The 21,045-nt window shown below is 43.7% G+C and overlaps 1 protein-coding gene across 12 annotated transcripts in view; it reads left to right on the top strand.

Annotated features, from left to right (window-relative positions):
- The window catches only part of REV1 (REV1 DNA directed polymerase), a 109,416-nt gene extending 92,182 nt beyond the window's left edge, over positions 1-17,234 (top strand). For all 12 annotated transcript variants that reach the window (XM_032765406.2, XM_075061013.1, XM_075061001.1 and 9 more), the window contains 5 exons: positions 1,448-1,568; positions 4,733-4,953; positions 5,225-5,381; positions 6,884-6,986; positions 16,807-17,234. In XM_032765406.2, the coding sequence (XP_032621297.1) occupies positions 1,448-1,568; positions 4,733-4,953; positions 5,225-5,381; positions 6,884-6,986; positions 16,807-16,918 (714 nt within the window). In that variant the 3' untranslated portion in view covers positions 16,919-17,234. The remainder of the gene's footprint in view (positions 1-1,447; positions 1,569-4,732; positions 4,954-5,224; positions 5,382-6,883; positions 6,987-16,806) is intronic.
- Positions 17,235-21,045: the final 3,811 nt, after the last annotated feature.

Raw genomic sequence — 21,045 nt, 5'->3', positions numbered from 1 at the left:
TATGACCGCAGAGCAGCAGAGAGCTCCTTGCACTGATGCAGGACCAGTGATACCCTATCCCTGCTAGCCCAAGGTGCAGGGAAGGCAGGGTCCTGGCAGAATAGAGCAGTATCCTGTCCACGGGCCTCCTTTCTGCCCCATTTGGTGCGTAACCCCCCCCCCACACACACACACACACACTTTGTGCCTGCTGTAATCAAGAGGGCAGGAGTGGCAGTGCAAGGAGCTTTCTCCAGGCCTGCTGTCGTGGGAGTAAGTGAATGCGTCCCAGGACCTACTTCAGCTTTTTTTGCCACCCGATGCGGCGAAGCGGAGGGGGGGAGGGAGGATAAAGCCAATCAGCAGCAGCTCAGTCGTGCTGCTTCATTCTTCTGTGGCACTTCGGTGGCAGATACTTCGCTCCCTCTCTTCCTCTTCAGTGGCACTTCGGCGGCAGCTCAGAGAGGGACTGAGGGACCCGCTGCTGACTTGCTGCCCAAGACCCAGGCGTGCCGGCCCTTTCCATTAGCCACCCCAAGCACCTGCTTCGTTCACTGGTGCATGGAGCCAGCCCTGATGAGGCCATGACATCAGAGTTGCAAGGTCTTGATGCGCTGCTGCTTCTGCCCTCTATTATCCAAACTCCCAATTAACCAAATAAAATCCAAGTCCTCCTTTCTATTCAGGTAATCAGGCGTATACTGTATATCTGTACTCAAGCTCTGGCCTGTTCAAGATGATGATGAATGACACATTATTCATCCAAAAGTGAAAATCTGTGTAATCAAAGGGGGCTAGCATAGGGAAGTAGGAAAGCTCCTGTCCACCCCACTCCCCTCCGAATCCAGCATAACTCATCTAACTAACTAGATTTGTAGCCCCTGCACTCAAGAAGGTGCAAGGCTGCTTCCAAGATGCTCCATTTGGAAAACACCAGCCTAAAAAAATTGCTAGGTGCAAGAACTAGGAGGAGCCAGATGTCAATCCTACTTGTCTTCAAGGATAAGGGTGGAGAGGGAATGCTTCTGGGTGCCTCTTCCTTGGAAGGATTTGTTTTGCACATGCTCCCATTACGTACGTACGTACGTGTGTGTGTCACAACTTCGCCTACAACATTCAGCAAGTGTGTACTAAATCTATTACAAAAATAAAGCAGTTGTTGATTTGGCACCTCAGAGTGTGTTATTTAAATTGAGTTCATTTATTATAAATGTTATTAAGCAAATTAGTTGTAAAATAAATTGTGTTTAAAATGTAAATATTGAAAGGAAAATAAGCTTTTCACTTGTTGACATAGTACAATATTTTAAAATCTATATATATCTACTGTTTGCATTTCTATATATCTAAATATTATAATTAACACAACACAAATCCCTTTCTCATGTGAGTAAACAAGAAAAAGTAAACATCAAACACTGTTGTCACCAGTAGAAAAACCTCTAATGAACTATTTCTCATTGTTCAGGTGGACCCAGAGGTTTTTGCTGCGCTACCTACTGAGCTGCAAGAGGAACTTAAAGATGCGTATGATGAAAGGCAGAAGCAGTTTGAGAACGTCATTTATCAGCAACCGATGAGCACCTTTGGTGAGTCATAAAAAAAAAAATGAAAAATGTACATCAATCTTGTATCTGGAGCATTCTAAGAGTTGAAGGGACTTCCTGCAATTCTAAATAAAATTGCAAAATATAACTCATGCATCTAAAAGAATACCTCAGTCTAAGAACACTGTTACACATTTTGGCCCCAGTTCTGCTGTCCAATCCAGGTTTGTTTTACTGGGCATAGGTTTAAGCATAAGTAGGCTTTAAATTATGCCAGGAACTTGATTGGTTTTTGCACGGTCCCAAGATCAAGACAGCATAAAAGTGACTTAAAGAGCCTCTCTTCCCTGGTTCTTCCAAGAAGCATGGCTCAGTTAGATTGGTTGATCCAGCCTTGTGACAATACAAAGGGAAAATAGTGGGTGGGTATAGGTATAGATTGAATGCCTAAAATCTGAGATGACCAAGAGTTGCTACTGGACTCTATCACTGCTGTTCTGCATTCCAGCTATTTTGTTAGGGACTATTCTATCTGATCTCAAAGTGACTAGGTAGAAGAACAAGCCAGCTTTCTCCAAAAAGTGTGCCCAAAGCAGCAAGTTGGAGGACAAAGCAGAGTAGCCAAGACAGTCGTTTGTATCGTTAGAAGTGACTTTCACACTGTCACTGTTCCACTCTATCTTCAGTTGGATCACTACCTTTGCTTTTGACAGGCTGTCAGTTTTTGCCAAACTTAATATACCATTTTGCAAATACTTATGCGCATAATTTTGCCCAATAGTCAGTTGACTTCATGGGACTAGTTGCAAATGTGTTTGCAGAATAAGCCTCAGTTTAAGAGTCAACTTTGCATTTCCCATGACTTGAAGATAGAATTCACTGTTTAGTTTAACTTGAGTGTTCAGATCAGTGCCTATTAGTGGATTGAGCACTGTCTTGGACTCAGGAGACCTAGCTTCTATCCCTGACTCTGCCTCTGGCCTGCTGGATGATTTTGGACAAGTCACTTCAGCTCTCTATCCCACATTTCCCCCTTCTCTAAAACGAGGATAATGGGTACTGACCTCCCTTTTAAAAGGCATTTTGAGATCTGCTGATGAAAAGTGCTATAAGAGAGCTTATTAGTATTTTCATTGCTTCTGTGGCATATGCCACCAAATGTTTGATTTTTATACAGTTGATTCCATGAGAAGCTTGTGTGTATTGTGATGGGGCAAGGCCAGATGGCTACAGTAAAGTACTGAGAAACAGGTATGTTAGGCCCAGGCTAAACAAATCCCTAGTACCCTGGTAACCAAATGGCAGTTGCTCCAGGTTAATCAAGGCACCTGGAGCCAATTAAGATCTTTCTAAAAGGCAGTAGAGATAGCTACTTTATTTAGAACACCTGCAGCCAATCAAGGCAGGCTAATCAGGGCACCTGGGTTTAAAAAGGAGCTCACTGCAGTCAGGAGAGAGGAGCGAGGAGAGGTGTGGGTGTTCAGGAGCTGAGGCAGAAGCATAAGGAGTGACGAGTGAGGGGAGTGGTGAGGCTGCTGAGATTGAGAGACAAGAGTTATCAGACAGCAGGAGGAAGGTCCTGTGGTGAGGATAAAGAAGGTGTTTGGAGGAGGCCGTGGGGAAGTAGCCCAGGGAGTTGTAGCTGTCATGCAGCTGTTACAGGAGACACTATAGACAGCTGCGATCCACAGGGCCCTGGGCTGGAACCCAGAGTAGAGGGCGGGCCTGGGTTCCCCACAAACCTCCCAACTCCTGATCAGACACAGGAGGAGCTGACCCAGACTGTGGGTTCCACAAGAGGGGAAGATCACCGAGGCGAACAAATCCGCCAATAAGCGCAGGACCCACCAAGGTAGAGGAGGAACTTTGTCACAGTATACAGTTCCAATTAGAATTTGAGAGTAAAGACGAGGATCTAACACCTTTCTCGGCTTTTCATTTGGAGATTGGACCCCTTCCCTTCATTTGTCCACAGGGTATGCTTTGCTCAAATCTTACGTAAATCATGAGTTTTGCCATTGACTTTCAGTGGGGTCTGGATTACACCCCGCCCGCCCCCATCGCCTTAAACTTGATCCACTATTCTGTGGGATCAAGTAAAGTGACCAAAGCATCAGAGTGATGTGCTTCTGTCACCCTGTTGGTGACCATTGGTTGGTCTGCTGCATTTTCCTCCAGTTGGAATTTTCTGTGTGTGTCTTTGGTTTCATTCCAGATTACACAGTACATTATAATAATCAAACTTGGAGTTCACAATTCATGGGCCATTGTAGATAGGTTTGAATCTAATGGGATAGGATATAGTTTCTTGGCTAGCCAAAGGTGGAAGAAGTTTTTTGCTGCTGTTTCTAGCTGGTGGGCATTATTAGTGTCCACGAGTTCTCAAGGTTGCATGTTGCTTTGAGAATAGTGAAGCAGTTTGCCTGACTAAAGCCACTATAGTGCTGACTGGATTTAGGTTCAACAGGTTTTTCTCATTCAGGCACTAGAATGTTTGATGTCAAAAAGAATATTAAGCTGTGTGTCATCTGCATGCACTAACTTAACTGGAATGACAGATACAAATAAGTCATCTTGTCTATGAATAAAGCTCTTCATTTTTGGTTTTTATTTTGCTTTATAATGTCCAGGAATTAATCTGTGTTCATTATAAAAATTTTAAAATGAGTGAAAATCGATGCAAAAAATTAAATTCACAGTTTTCTGGGAAAATATCAAGGGGAATGGGAGGACAGGAAAAAAAAAACAAATAGGGAAAAGTAAGAGTACTGAAGGTAAAAGCAATTTAATGCTGTGGTTCACTTAATGAACTGTGTTTAGTTGCTTAATACATTGTGCCACTAGGCAGTACTGAACCTATCAGAGCCCTGAGATACTGTAACAAACATAATTTAATGTGAATTAAATTGAACTCAAAACCACTACACACCACCTCTACCACATGTAATGTAGAGGATGTCTTAATATAATTACTATTTTCGTGTACTTGAGTGGTTCAGTGTTAGGTTGAAAAATCAGTAAAAAAAAACAAAAACAAATAACTTGTAAAACCTGGGGAGTGTTTTGGTAAAAACCATGAACAGTGGGTCTTGTCTATGATAAATTGGTTGATTGGTCTGCAGATTTCACATCAGTGTTATGGTTCTTGCTTTCAGTGGAAAAAAAATTAGAAAGTTAATGACCACTGATTATTCCTGCCTTTTCAGTGTCAAAGAATCCTTTATTACAGTTGAAGCAAGCAACAGTGAAAACTAAGAAAAAAAGCAGGAAAAAAAATCAAGTCAGTCCTATGAAAAAGATTCAAAGTCCTTTGAAAAACAAACTCTTTGGTAGCCCTGCAAAAAACATGGTGGCTGCTTCTGGAAGCCCACAGAAGCTAATAGATGGTTTCTTAAATCAGGAAGGTACAGCCACTGGTAAATCTCAGGTAATTTTAACAAAATTAAAAGGTTATCAGTAAATGCTTTTTATTTTAATGACTATTCTTTAGAATCAGTCTTTGATCACAGTTGTTACTGTAGCTGTTTAATGTACCAAGTAGGACTTGCGCTGCTTTTCTTGCCTCTTGTATTTGTTTTTCAAAGTATTAAGACTTGTTTTTCAGTATTTTGCTCAGAAAACAGCTGTTACATATTTGAAAATCAGTCTGACAAACATTGAAGCATATGAACAATATCAATTTTCTTCCCCCTGAATAGGTGGAACCAGTTCCATCAACCTCAAATACTTCAGGCCCATCAGCTTTGCAGACAGCACAGTCTGGCTCAATTAGATCACAGGTACCAAATCTAGCTGGAGCTGTTGAATTCAGCGATGTAAAGACCTTGCTCAAAGAATGGATTACAACTATTTCAGGTAAATTGTAATTCAGATAATTTGGTTTTCAGATATACCCATGGTGATTCTGCATACATCACAAAGAAAATTATATGGGAAAAACTGAATTTCTATACCATATCTTTTCTGTGTTCCTGCTTCTCTTGCTGGTGTCTTTTCCAATTGTCATGGTCTCTCTCTTCCTCACAACCTTGGGATAATTGGAGTACTTAGATAATGGCACCATAGCAACCATACAACAAAAACACTAACCCAGGAACCTATCCTTATAACAAAGCCTGTTGCCAACTCTGTCCACGTATCTATTCAAGGGATGCCATCATAGGACCTAATCTCATCAGCCACACTATCAGAGGCTCGTTCACCTGCACATCTACCAATGTGATATATCCCATCATGTGCCAGCAATGTCCCTCTGCCATGTACATTGGCCAAACTAGACAGTCTCTACATAAAAGAATAAATGGACACAAATCAGACGTCAAGAATTACAGCATTCAAAAACCAATTGGAGAACACTTCAACCTCCCTGGTCACTCAATTACAGACCTAAAAGTTGCAATACTCCAACAAAAAAAACTTCAAAAACAGACTCCAACAAGAGACTGCTGGATTGGAATTAATTTGCAAACTGGACACCATTAAATTAGGCTTAAATAAAGACTGGGAGGGGATGGGCCACTACACGAAGTAAAACTATTTCCCCATGCTAGTTTTCCCCTACTGTTATTCGCACCTTGTCAACTGTTTGAAATGAAATGGGTCATCCTGATTATCACTAGGAAAGGTTCCCCCCCTTCCCCCAGCTGATAATAGCCCACCTTAATTGATTAGTCTACTTATAGCTGGCATGGCAACACCCATTTTTTCCATGTTCTCTCTGTGTCTGTATAGCTTCCTACTGTATTTTCCACTGCATGCATCTGATGAAGTGGGTTTTAGCCCACGAAAGCTTATGCCCAAATAAATTTGTTAGTCTAAGGTGCCACAAGTACTCCTCGTTTCTCTTCTGTAGAAAGTATTTTTTATCAGAAAGATGAACTAGAAGGTTTTAGAATACATATTAGAATTCTTTTATAAGATTACAGAAGAACAAAAGTATAAAACAGTTGTTAAAACCTGAAGGTAGCATTGTACTTTAACATAATTTGAGACAATTATTGCCTCTTTGATATCCTGAAAAATCTGAACTGCAGTTTTTTTTTGATCTCTCTGACATTTCAGGACATCTCTGCCTTTATTACCAAAGTGTTGAAACAGTTATGCCATTATAAATGCATATGTCTGTTCCGTTTCTTTAATAGCTGTGCTGTCACTTGTTGTTGCAGAAAACAACAGGTCTGCTGTCTGGATTTCTCAGGATCATGCAGTCCTTGCAAAACTTCAGATAACTTCAGTGGGAGATGTGGGAATACAAGGGCTGCAAGATCAGGCCCTGAAATACTAGTCACTGCAGAATTTCTTTGATTCCAAGTATACTTGAAGAAAAGTCCCCTACTGTATCTATATTTTTCTTACAGATCCCATGGAAGAAGACATTCTACAGGTTGTGAAGTACTGTACTGATCTGATAGAAGAAAAGGATTTGGAAAAGTTAGATCTGGTCATCAAGTACATGAAAAGGTAGCTTAATTTTGTATATATATTACTTTAATATTTTGTGCTAAAGTTGATGTACTAGATATGCCAATACAAGAGCATAAACTTAACAGTCATGGCATTTATGAATATGATTTTAAAAGAAAAATAAAATCTGACTATGTAAAAGAACTTTCCTAATTTTTGGAAAGTTGAGCAAGTGAAAATAGCTGCAGCAATTTTGCATCCTTAATAGTACCATTAGCTAAAAAGTGGAATGCTTTTCGGACAAAAGATGGACTTCTTTCTGAGTGATTGCACATGTCCATTCCATTTCAAAGGTGTGCATGCCTAGTGCACCAGAGTCAGAGACTTTTTCCTTAGTGGTATCTGTCGGGTCATATGTGCGTCTTCTGCTGCCTCATGCTGTTGCTTGTTAGTGTAAAGGGTGGAGCCATCCTTGATCCTCCTCAGTTCCTTCTCACAACCCTCGGTTTGTAGTCAGTGTATTAGCTTGCTTCTGCAAGTATTGTCCTTTTCAATGTACGTAGTTTGGTACTCTTGTATATAGTTTGGTACTTTGTTCATACTTAGGTTAGTGTATGTTACATTTCTTAGTTGTTTTGTACTTTGGTGAACTGTTGCTTCCTGATCCTTCTGGATGCTGATGCCTGGTACCAGGCAATGCCTCGGTCTCCGAGCTTTAAGCCTTGCACCGACTGCAGAAAATCCATGCCGGTGAGTGACCATCCTTCTCAGAGTTTAAAGTTCCATGACAAGGGTCATGTCTGGAACAGGTGGCCGATCTTCAGGGACTTAAGACCCAAAAAGAATAGGGTAGTGAATCTCTGGGTATGTCTACACTACAGGATTATTCTGATTTTACAAAAACCGGTTTTGTAAAACAGATTGTATAAAGTTGAGTGCACGCGGCCACACAACACGATAATTCAGTGGTGTGCATCTATGTACCGAGGCTAGCGTCGATTTCTGGAGCGTTGCACTGTGTAGCTATCCCATAGTTCCCAGTCTCCCCCACCCATTGGAATTCTGGGTTGAGATCCCAATGCACGATGGTGCAAAAACAGTGTCGTGAGTGATTCTGGGTAAATGTCATCACTCATTCCTTCCTCTGTGATAGCAACGGCAGACAATCATTTCGCGCCCTTTTCCCCTGGATTGCCCTGGCAGATGCCATAGCATGGCAACCATGGACTCCGTTTTGCCTTTTGTCAACGTCACGTATGTGTACTGGATGCCGCTGAACAGAGGTTTACGGCAGCGCTATCACACAGTCACATTTCATTTGGCCTTTGCAAGGTACAGAGATGCTTACCCAGTTGTCTTGTACCATCTGCTGCCGTCAGGGTGCGTCCTGGCTGACCTCGCCTGAGGTTGGCCGGGTCATGCAAAACAAAAATGGGAGTGACCACCCGTCTCCCCCTCTTTTATGTCATCTAAAAATATTCAGTCCTGCAAGGAATATCGTGCAAGTGTACCTAGAGAACCAGTGTACCAAGGACATCAGCCCCCTGGTGTCAGATTCCGCAGAACTGATGAAGGCTGCATGCATTCTAGGGGTGCCCTGCCAACAACCCACCCATTGCTCCTCCTCCCCAACTCTGGGCTATCGCGCGGTCCCCCATGTGTGATGAAGTAATAAGAAGCAGGAAAAGAGATACCCCTGCTACTTTTATGAGAATAAAATTGAGGGAAAACGCCTCCAGCTGTACTGATAGTCAAGGGCTAAAGACATTAAACGTGATGGGAGAGGACCAATCGCGCGTGACTATGATCAGTCAAGCAGCTACAGAATCTTCTATCTTTAAGTTGAAAGGTGGGAGGGGGGGGTGACTGGACTCAAGCTTCCCAGTTGCTAGATGAGGGAGGTTACCCAGCCATTCTGTATCATCTGCCAGGATGCACCCATGAGTCATTCCTATTTTACCCATACGTCCTCCTCGGCCGACGTCCTCACCTGAAGGCCAGCCAGGAAGCTACTCACCAGGATGATTACAAGGATGCTACCATCCTTCTGCCAACGTTCAACATCTGCCACCGGGGAAGGGAGGGGAAAGGATGCTGCTGTCAGATTTCGGCCGCAGCAGCCGCTCTTACAGCACAGCATGCAGTACATACGTGATTGAAAAACCAACAGCCAAGAAACTATTTTTTACTTTCTTTCACGGGGTATCTATCTGAGGGTAGGATGGATAATTGAGAGAGAACCACCTACCACCCGGCAAATATATTTGGACACTACAAGGCATTGGTAAGCTCCAGCAAGAATTGCAAAATGCTTTTAGGAGACTGCGGGACTGTGGGATAGCTGGAGGATCCTCAGTACGCCCTCGCCTCCTCCATGAGCGTCCATTTGATCTTTGGTTTTCCGTTATGCATTGTGCACTGTGCTGTGACTTGTATTATGCCTGAAGGTTTTTTTTTTCAAGCTTTGGGATTTCGCTTCAGTAATGGATGCTCTCGAGTGAACAGATTTGTCTCCCATAACACGATCAGATCCAGTATCTCCTGTACGGTCCATGCTGGAGCTCTTTTTGGATTTGGGACTGCATCGCCACCCATGCTGATCAGAGCTCCACGCTGGGCAAACAGGAAATGAAATTCAGCAGTTCGCGGTGCTTTTCCTGTCTACCTAGCCAGTGCATCCGAGTTCAGATCACTTTCCAGAGTGGTCACTGGTGCACTGTGGGATACCGCCCGGAGGCCAATACCGTCGATTTTGCGGCCACACTAACCCTAATCCGATATGGTAATACCGATTTCAGCGCTACTCCTCTCGTCGGGGAGGAGTACAGAAACCCGTTTTAAGAGCCCTTTATATCGATATAAAGGGCCTCACTGTGTGGACAGGTGCAGGGTTAAATCGGTTTAATGCTACTAAAATCGGTTTAAACACAGTGTAGACCAGGCCTCTGTCACCTTCTAGTAAAGGCGGCCCTGCATCTATCATCAGAGCTTCCAGAGCTAATGCTGGAATCTTCCCAGTGCTCCTCTGCATCTGGATGGGTGACTCAGGCTCGTTTTCGGAATTGGAAGTTGGCTCGTGTGTGTGTCTCGAGATTTGGAGGTATCACTCTCCATCATCTGTGTTTTCTAGCAGAGGTTCCGTGTTGGTTGAGAGACATGGATCCTTGGTCTGAAAGAGACTGGGGTCCAGTGCCCTACCAGTGGCCATATTGGAACCTGTGAAGATTTCCTCCCACAACTGGATCCTCCCTGCAAACCCTTCTTTCTCCTAATCTCCAAGTAGATGGTGGGATAATTCACATGAGGAGGCTCACAAAGTTACCCTGGGTGCCAAGTTGGGTGCCGAGCAAGAGTAAACTGCCCCAGCAAGACCTCTGTTGGAGGAGTTCAAGAAAGCTTCACTGCAGCTTGCTTTGTGTTCCTTCTCCTCATCACCTGATGAGTTGATGCTATCTGGTGTGTCCTCTCTTCATTAGGTTGAATAAGGTCCTATCAGGACTGTTGAAGAGTGTGTCTTTCTCCCTGGACACACAATGGAGGTAGTGCAGGAGCGCTCACATAAGTTGGCGGAATTTTGGTGTTCAGCCAGGCCCTCCTGAGTAGCTCTGCCTATAAATGAGGCTATTCTAGAGCTTGGAAGAGTTTGGTGGCAAAAACCATCTTCACCACCACCAACACCCAAAAGGACTGAACAGAGATGTTTGTGGCTTCAATCATCGGGTCTTCCATAGGAGGTCCAACAGACTATGCAGGATATCCCTTCTGAGGTTCTGACACACTTTTCCCAAGAATGTTAAGTTCCACAGTCTGAAGAACTCCAGAGCTACATTGAAGTCTTTTGAGGATTTATACTCCACGCCACATGAAAAAAGCAATTCTGCCCTGAGTCATTCCACTGTTACCATTAGACTTAAAGGCCCATCCAACTGTGACTGTAAGGATCTGTCTCAGGCCACACGTACGTGTGTGGTTTGGCATGCCAGATTTCATCTCAGGAAGTTTTCGATCTGGGTGAGCTTGGTGTACTCTGATTTGTCACCCACTGGACATTCTAGTTCAAGAGCCCAGAGGAGTCCTAGCCATTTTGGACTGGTGAATGGATCCAGCCAACATATGTATGGGAGTTCCCTTTGTCCCTCCACAACCCATATTGACTCTGGTCACAGATTCTTCTCTAGTTTCACCTGAGAAATCCATGATTCAAGGTTTCTGGTCTGTCCAAGATTTAGCTCTCCACATAAATGTGAGAGTTGAGATCAATGCATCTAGCTTGTCAGACTTTCCTCCCTGACACTGGGGAAAGAATTCACTAGTGCTTATGGACAATTCTTACTCCTGGGGGAATTCTGTGCCCCTGTACATGCACAGAATTCATGTCCCATGCAGAATTTTTTTTCTCTGAAGAAAATACATTCTACTGGAGAAGTGCTGCAGTTACGCCTTTCACCCTTCACCCACCAGGGGCTGCTGTGGCACCAGAACAGAGCATCTGTTCCTGGGCAGGAGCAGCTCCAACTGCTGATAGGTAAGTGAATAGACTGTGTTCCTCACAGTGCCCTGTCTGTTGGGCCAGGTCAGAATGCACGGGATATGGGGGAATGGACAGTGTGGGGTACATGGGTTGCTATGGGGGTCACAGATGGTTCAGAAGGGCTAGTGGAGGGGACAGACTGACATAGGGCCTGAATGGCAGTGGGGGTGCAGGAATACAGGAGTAGGAGGGTGCAGAGACACATGGGGGAAGGGGGCTGGCTGAGGGGGGGGTGCAGGGTCACATGGGGATGGAGGAGAGTACAGGGATACATGGGGACAGGAGCAAATGTGCCTGACTCAGAGAGGCTAATAATCAGCCAGGGTCTGCATGGGAGAGGCTCCCTAATAATCCCCACCTCCAAAAAACCCTGTTCCATACTTCTCCCACCCACACCCAACAGCCCTCCAAATTCAGACCCAAGGTCCTTCCCAGCGATTACTTCCCTATTCCTCAGCTCCTTCTTTATCCCTGATCCCCACCCCCAAGCCTTTGCACTGCTTCTGAGGGGTACAGAAAATACATATCCATACATAATCACAGGACCATGGAGATCTCCTTCATCCCAGCCTGGATGCTCTTCATCTTACTGCCTGGATGCTCCATGGTTAACACCTGAGGAGGGGATCTGTTCAAAAGATTTACAAAACGCCCTCATGAATAGCAGAAAACCACCTTCTAGGTACCCATACCTGTTGAAGTGGAAATGGTTCTCCTTGTGGTCTCAGCAAAAAGGTGTTTTGCTGATCCAGGCATCTACGCAACAAGTTCTGGATTATTTATTCCACCTGAAACAGCAAGGATTTTCCATTAGTTCCATCAGGGTTCAGCTAGTGGCTGTTCCTGCTTTCCACCTTCTAGTTGCTAGTCACTCAGTTTTCTCCAATCTGATGTCACTCAGGTTCTTGAAAGATCTGGACAGTGTGACAAAGTTCCTCCTCTACCTTGATGGGTCCTGCGCTTATTGGCTGATTTTGTTAGCCTCAGAGATCTTCCTGTGTTGGATCAGGAATTGGGAGGTTTTGGGGGGAACCTGGGCCTGCCCTCTATCCTGGGTTCCAGCCTGGAGCCCTGTGGACTGCAGCTGCCTAGAGTGCCTTCTGGAACAGCTACACAACAGCTACAATTCCCTGGGCTACTTCCCCATGGTCTCCTCCCAACACCTTCTTTAGCCTCACCACAGGACCTTCCTCCTGCTGTCTGTTAATGCTTGTACTCCTCAGTCCTCCAGCAGCACATCCTCTCACTCAGCTCCTCGCACCTCTTGCTCCCAGCTCCTCACATGCACACCACAAACTGAAGTGAGCTCCTTTTTAAACCCAGGTACCCTGATTAGCCTGCCTTAATTGATTCTAGCAGCTTCTTGATTGGCTGCAGATGTTCTAATCAGCCTCTCTGCCTTAATTGTTTCCAGAAAGTTCCTTATTGTTCTGGAACCGTCCCTGTTACCTTACCCAGGGAAAGGGGACCTACTTAACCTGGGGCTAATATATCTGCCTTCTATCACTCTCCTGTAGCCATCTGACCTGACCCTGTCACAACAGGTTATATCCCTAAGTAAAGGAACCTGTCCCCCTTAAGGATTAAATCTGATGTTAACAAGATTGGTGAGTCCCCACTTTGAACTGCTGGCTACCTGTTCGTTGCTTCATCTTTTGATGAAAGTAGCCTTTTTAGTGGTGATTATTTCTGTGAGGAAAGTTGGAGAATTGTGAGACCTGGTAGGTATCCCATCTTATACAGTCTTTTATAAGTACTAAGTATACTTACGATCACATCTAAAATTTCTGACTATAAGTGTCTCATTTCCACATCAATCAGGCAATATACTTACAAACTTTCTTTCCCAAGCCTGATGCTTGTAACGATGAAGTGAGCTTCCGTACGTTATATGTTCAGAGAGACTTATCTTTTTAGTTGAACAGGACTAAACCGTTCAGGTCATCCTCACAACTGTTTGTGACCGTTACAGACAGGATGAAGGGTCTTCTGGTCTCAATTCAGAATCTTGCCATGCATTTCCTCCTGCATATGTTTATGCCACGACATTGCCAATGGGTCTCCACTAAGCCAAGTGGTATCACAGTTGAGGAGACTGCAGGTGGCTTCTGCAGCTTTTTTTTAGCTCAAGTGCCTGCCCAGAGCTGCAAGTTTGGTCATTGGTATATGTCTTTGCACCTCATTATGCCATATCTCAATATTCTAGAGATAATGCCAGGTTCAGATGTGATGTTCTTGAATCTTTTTCAGGTACACTCTAATCCACCTCTGGATTGAACTGCTTGAGAGTCACCTGAAGTGGATTTCCCATTGATTTAACTCTGTGATTTGAGCAAGTCACTTAGTGCCTCAGCTTTTCCACCTGTAAATTGAAATAGTACCTACCTCACAAGGTTGAGATCATCAGATAGGCACAAAGAAATGCAAAATATTATTCAGTTATGCCTGTGTGTTGTTGTATGTCATTGGGTTTTTGTAAATGAATTAGTCATACTGTGAAATTAAGAGAGCAGATGGGTATTTTATATAAAATTCTTAACAAAACTGGTGCAAAATCCCATAAGTTTAAGGAAGAACAGCTAGTGACATTTTCACCCCCACTCTGGCCCTCTGTACACCAGGTAAAGGAGACAGAGCAGGATAAAGAGCCCTGATTCTGACCTGGGGGAATTTCATCTGCAGAGGAGCTAAGGAAGACAGGTTCAGGATGTCCTAAAGAACTTCTTTGCAAATCCTGACATAGGGAGTATACCAGAGTGTGAGGGAGTGGGAAAAGCATGGGATAGAGCTGCAGCTTCCTTACATACAGCCAATTACAGGATGTTGTAATTTACGCAGCCCTCTAGGGCTATCTGAGTTGCACTGAAAGCCACTCTGACCCCTGTAGCAGTCTAGAATCAGAAAGTTTTAGTCAGTTTTGGGCTGCTCCCTCCTCTAGGCTCTGAGTTCTTTGCAGCACTCTTACATATGCAGCACAGAATCTCACTATTTGATTTTTGGGCAGCTTTCTGCGTCCTAACCTTTAGTTTACTCCTTTCTTCCTGGATTTTAAATACTAGAGAGGCAGGTTGTACTAGTCCATGGATCTCGAGGGTTTGGTCACACCTCTTCTGTCCTTGCACTGATGTTTCAGTCTCCAGCCAAGCACCCAATGCAACACGCCAGAGCTCTGTGTAAATGTTGAATTGCATTCTTGTAGGAAGAAAGATGCAGCCCAAATGTCCTGATGTGAGGGAAGTGTCAGAATCCAGAAATTTATCATTTAAATCCCTTCATTATTGGGCGTAAGGTTGTGAGAGAAGCAGGTTAACTGGTGACTGACTATAAATTGTAATCCTAATGGTAAATATGCTGAAATTTGTAAAAGTTGCTGGGAAGTTCTTTATATCTGGAGAAATACAGTCCTCTGAGCTTCAGAACAGCCTGAGCATTACCTAAGGTTGTATTGATTATAGACTGGACTAGTGACACCCCTGTTATTAAGGTTGCCTGACACTTCCCATTATAAGACCCTGTTTTCAGTTGCTTATAACTTTGACAGAATTACCATTCAGGCTGAAATTTTCCATTCTGTCCCAGGCTGAATTATTTTGGAAAATTTCAGCCAAAACAGTTCATCTTTTCCAAGACCAAGGGCTAGGGGAAAATAAGTTTTTCTTCAGTGTTGAAAATATTCTGGCAACTTTTTTTTAAGCTCTAGTCTGCTTAAATCTGCCCAAACATGGACAAGTTATAAGCCTTTGAAAAAGCAGAGTTCACAGGTGCTCAGTAGAGACTTCCTGGAGCTTAGCTGAATTCTCTGGGGCTTCTGTCCTCACTGAGCATCCTTGAGCCTCTCACTGCTTCTGTGTATGATCAGAATGTGCATCTGTTACCCCACAGCGCAACTGAGCAAGCCCTCTCCAGACTCGGGACATTCCAAAACTGTACTTCCCCCATAATGGCTGCTTTGGGCCAGAGTGGGCACTAGAACTGAGAGCAGGGAGACTGACTTCTGGGCATTCTGTGACCCCCTGTTGGCAGAAGGGAGGAGGAAGGCACCTGATTCAAATGCAGAGGGGAGAAGAGATGGACATCTGGCATTGCGCGTGGGGCAGGGGGTGTTGGGGAATAAATTGAGACAGATGGGGAGTGGAGACTGGGACTGGAAGCTAGCAAGGAGGGCTGGGACTGGCTGGGCAAGGAAGCTAGGGCTGAGGAGGAGAATGGGTGAGAAGACTGGATGATGGCAAAACTGAGCTTGGATGAGGAATCTGGAGCTGGAGGCCAGTGAGCAGGCTGAAGGAGGTGGGTGGAAGGGAGACAAATCTGACAAGGAGCTGGGGCACAGGGAGAGAACTGAGACTGACTGGGCAAAGACACTGGGCCAAGGAGCAGAGGAAGGTGAGGACAGTGAGATTGAATGAGATGGGGATGGAGACTAGGCTGCAGAATGGAGATGGGGGGGAGATCAGGAAGTGGAGGTTGGGTGGGGTGGTGGGGGGGACTAGAATTTACTGGGCAAGGAGACTGGGTCAGAAACTTGGGGAGTGGAGATTGAGACTAACTAGGTGAGGAGAATGGAATGGGATGAGGAGTCAGTGATGGGATAGAGGCAGGTTGGAAGGGATGGTGCAGAAGGTGTCAAGCTTGGGGTAAATGCGCAGAAGAGTCTGTCCATTAGAGTGTACACTCCACTCTAGAGTTTGGAATGGAACACAAGATCCCTCAGTCAGTGTCACCATTCCTCTATCTCAGCAAATATTTGTGAAACCCATTAGCAAGGTGTCTCATTCTCCTTCTTGCTGGTCCGCATAAAGGATAGCAACCTACCACTGCTATCAGTTATCCAGTTAGCTCAGTGGCAGAGGTCTATGTGGATCTAAAAGTTTCAGTGCTGCTGATGAGCCACAGGGGTATGCCACATCATGGAATTTCAGGGGGTTGATTTTGCTTTTTTTAAAATATAGCAAATTACATTAAGAGAACATTATTAAGGTAGTAAACTCCAAAGTTAGGAAATACCAGAATTAAGAACTTGTGCAACTTTAATTTAGCAATCATGTAATTAAAGAATAATGAATATGCATAAAGGGGCCAAATTAAGGTTGTACCGGCATAATTCTGGCCTAATTATTAATTCTTAATAATCTTTTAACGTAGTTTTTTGTGTGTTGTTTAAATTAGTTTTTAGTAAAACATTTTTTATATTGAACTGCTGTGATTCATTTCTAGTGGGATTTTTCTCTTTGGCTATTGGAAACAAGCTCTTCCCAAAGCATCCCGTACTGTAATACACATTGACCTGGGAAGGATGACTGTTGTATTGTTCTAAGCATGACTACCTTTTTTCCCCCCCCCCTCTAGGTTAATGCAGCAGTCTGTGGAATCAGTTTGGAATATGGCATTTGACTTCATTCTTGACAATGTTCAGGTGGTTTTACAACAAACTTATGGAAGCACATTAAAAGTTATCTGAACTTAACTTGTAATAAAGAGAGCGTGGTGGGAGCCTGGAGCTCTCTGCTAGCTGTGCCATAAGTGCTTGTGAGGTATTTGCAAAGTGCATGATAGTAAGGCTCTGAGTTTTTATAATTTTCAATTTCTTTTTAAACAAAAAAGTGTTTTGTACATTTCTTTTCAAAAAGTGCCAAATTTGTCAGTATTGCATGTAAATAATTGTGTTAAAATTCTTTTATTGTAGTATAGAATCTATTTGCAAAATGTTTGTTTATAAAGTTTTATGGATTTTTACAGTGAAGTGTTTACAGTTGTTTAATAAAGAACTGTATGTATATTTTTGTACTGATTCCATTTCGTCAATGCTTCAGTTTGAATATAGCTAACCCTTTATTAAAGCTGTAGCTTTGAGTCATTTTACTAATCTCTGCTGTGGTAAGCGCTTATTTAGTTCTCTCAAAAAAATTCTGTGAGAAAAATCCATGAATCATTGTACCTGTTTATATACAGTAGTCTAGAATACATGTCAGTGTGACAGCTTAAAATCACAGGCAGTGCTTTGGGTTGAATAATTTATCTATCTTGCCTTTGGGATTATAAAGCCAATACCCATAGAACTAATGGATACACTGTGTTCTATACATTTGTAGGTCCACAAAGTATGAAAGCATAAGTTCCATAGAGTCTGTAGCACACTCTTAAGTACACTGCACATAAAACTGCTGTGATTTCTGTGGCTCCATTCAGAAAACCTTTGAACACCCATCACTATGGTAACAAAGTTTTAAATTACATGCATGTATGTTTTTCCTTTAACATTTCACATTGTTACCTCTTTTGCAGAATCCAGGGTTGGCGTACTGGGGACCTTGCTGCTCCCTTCTTTCCCTATGACAGAGAAGGATCAGAGTGAGGCATGCCTGGGTAGCTCAGAAAAAAACTGGAAGGGCACAGAGAGAGCTCCTGGCAAGCTCAGCTCAGCTCCCACTCTAATCACTTCTCAGGTTTTTCATTAGATGGGAAGTGCCCACTGTGGGGTTTCAGTAAATGTAGATGTTGTGGCGTATGTTACCTTAAAACAGCTATGGGGGACGTTTCCATTGTTTGGGGAGCGAAAGTCACGCAGTAAGCACAAAATGGTAGTTGACTGCAACAGTTAACACATGTTTTATACAGAACCTGACCCAAATAACAAAATCTATGGCTATGGAATGAATTTACCTGTTTAAATGTAAAGAATGTCAGCATTAGTTTTCAGCCCTGAATTGCAATCAGATGATGCATTTTGCTTAGTAAATATTTACTATTGTTGCTCAGTTGCTGCAGCATAGTTTCATAGATTATGAAGGGACCATTATGACCACCTGCTCTGACCACCTGCAGTACCACAGGCCAAAGAACCTCACTCAGTAATTCCAAAGCCAGAAGGGACCATTGTGGTGATGTAGTCTGACCTCCTAGAACTTCCCCAAAATAGTTCCTAGAGCATCTCTTTTAGAAGATCTTTGCATCCATAATTTTTGTTGGAGATGAATATAAATTTTTAAAAGCTACGCTGCTAGCAGAGATTTTTTTCTATCAGGCCTCTCTGCATGTGCCCCTTGCTGTGCAATAATGTAAAGGGCAGAACAGCCCTTCACATGCCCTGTCAGGGCAATGCTCTGGAAGGACTCCATACAAAGCCAGTCAGGACTCTAGGGGAGCCTCCTCTCTCTGACCATACTATCTCCAGGGCAAGCATCTTACACAGCTTCGACCTTCCTGGCTGTCCTTGGAGCATTCAGTATCAGCTTCCACACCATGCACTTCCCTCAGCGAATCTGCCCAGGTGGGGCTCCTGGGGAAGCCAGAGGGTCCTGCACCCCAACTCTGCAGTCAGACATGATTGTCAGCCAGCCAGTAAAACAGAAGGTTTATTAGTTGACGGGGACACAGCATAAAATAGAACTTGTTAGCACAGAAATCAGTGACTTTCTGCCAAGTCCATCTTCGGGGTCCTGGGACAGACGCCCTAGGCTCCTCATCTGGGCTCTGGTGTTTGTGGTGAAGTTGACTTTCATTGCTACTACTCCATAGCCAATTTAACTCTGCTGACCAAGCAGTTAGCACATTTTAAAAAAATCAGTTGCTGCAGCCTTTCTACTTCAAGCACCTATACCAGAGAGTTGTAGAGCTGGAACTTGATCTTTAGCACTTACTTTTGCTTTTTCATCTCTCAGCAATCTAGAAGAATGCCAGACTTGTGTGTTCAGTTGTTGTTCAGATAGAGGCCACTCACATGCAGGTCAATCCAGAAGTGGAATGGACATGTGCAACCACTCAAAGAAAAAATGGTTACTAACCTGTAACTGTGTTTTGGGCTGTTGCCCATGTCCATTCCATGACTCACCCTCCTTCCTATGCATATCTAAGGCTGTCTGGTAAGAAGAAACTGAGAGGAGGGATCAAGGGTCTCTCCACTCCTTTGTAGCATTGCAGAGGAGCACAAGGTGCATTCACTGCCCCTACAGGTACCGCTAAGTGTCATAGTATCTTTCCCCAGTCTGAACTTTAGGGTCCAAAGATGGGGTACCAGCATGAATTCCTCTAAGCTTAATTACCAGCTTAGATCTGATTGGTGGCAGCCTATCAGGACTTGGAGTGCCTGATAAACTCTGGTCTCCCCAAAACCTTCCCTGGGGACCCCCAAGATCCAGACCCCCCTGGATCTTAACACAAGGAAAGTAAACTCTTTCCCTCCCTGGGTTACCCTGGAAGATCAAAACTCCTTGAATCTTAAAACAGAGGCTTTCCACCTCCACCCCTCCCTTCTTCCCCTCGCCCAGAGGCAATACAGAGTCAAGTTCCGTGAATCTACAACAAAGAGGAAATTTACCTTTCCCTTCTCCCCACCAATTCCCTGGTGAGTACAGACTCAGTTCCTTTGAGCCTTAACCAGGAGAAGAAATTAATCAGGTCTTAAAGAGAAAACTTTAATAAAAAAAAGTAAAGATAATCACTGTAAATTCAAGATGGAGTATTACAGGGTCTTTCAACTTATCGAAACTGGAGAAAAAGCCTCCTCCAGCAGAAATACAACTTAAAACACTTCCAGTCAAATACACATTTGCAAGTAAAGACAAACAATTTAAAAGACTAAACCACCTTTCTACCTTTGTACTTGCTAAATTTGAACAAAAGATTAGAGAGCCTGTAGGTACGTGTGGTCACTCTCGGAAACCCAGAGAGAACAACAGACAAAGAACACACACCCAAGCTTCCCTCCACCCAGATTTGAAAGTATCTTGTCTCCTGATTGGTCCTCTGGTCAGGTGTTGCAGGTCAGTTTGTTAACCCTTTACAGGTGAAAGAGACATTAACCCTTAGCTATCTGTTTATGACACTAAGGGAAACATTTCCTATGCTAGTCCCCTAGGCCCATGCACACACCAAGAGTGGAATGGACAGGTGGCAACACATCTCAAAGAACACTTACAGAACAGATTACATGGGGGAGGAAGGGGAACCTGTTACTAAAGGTCAGTCTATACTCATCTCTATGAAAACACACCCAATGTCATCAGTGGGAAAACTACTGGACTGAGGGGTGGACAGTTCTTTAATTTTACCAAACTCAGACCATAATGAAATGTTACCCTTTCCAGAAGTGAGCTTGAAAGTCCTGATGGTCTTTTTTTAGTGGTGGTGTTGCACCTTTTAATTATTAAAAGGTGCTTGCTGCTGGGTCTACTGATGACAAATGCATTTTTGTTCAAGCCACCATAGTCCAAAATAATGTGTCAGGGAACAGAGTAGTTAAACCAAGATGCCCTATAATGGGAGCTCCTGTAATGGGAGCTCCTCCAGCCCTTTTTTTTTTTTTTTAAAGGGGGGAGGTGGGAAGAGAAGGGCAGTCCAGCCAGCACTCACTATCTTCAGAAGATAGTTCCACTAGCAAAAATGTCAGTGCTTTTAAGATTGAGATCAAAAATCACAGTTAAAAGCAAAAGATGGCTTTGAACTACATTACTGCCACCTGCATTTGTTTATGCAGGTTAACAGTTGGTTACATAGCAGCTTTCCTCTGAACAGTGAATTTCAAACTGGAATGTGGGATTCCAAGTTAGTTTTAGGAATGTGCTGACCCTATGGATATACAAGTCACAT

This window comes from Chelonoidis abingdonii, chromosome 1 (genome assembly GCF_003597395.2).
Source record: "Chelonoidis abingdonii isolate Lonesome George chromosome 1, CheloAbing_2.0, whole genome shotgun sequence".
NCBI classification, from domain to species: Eukaryota; Metazoa; Chordata; order Testudines; family Testudinidae; genus Chelonoidis; species Chelonoidis abingdonii.
This window is presented reverse-complemented; position numbering and strand designations above follow the sequence as displayed.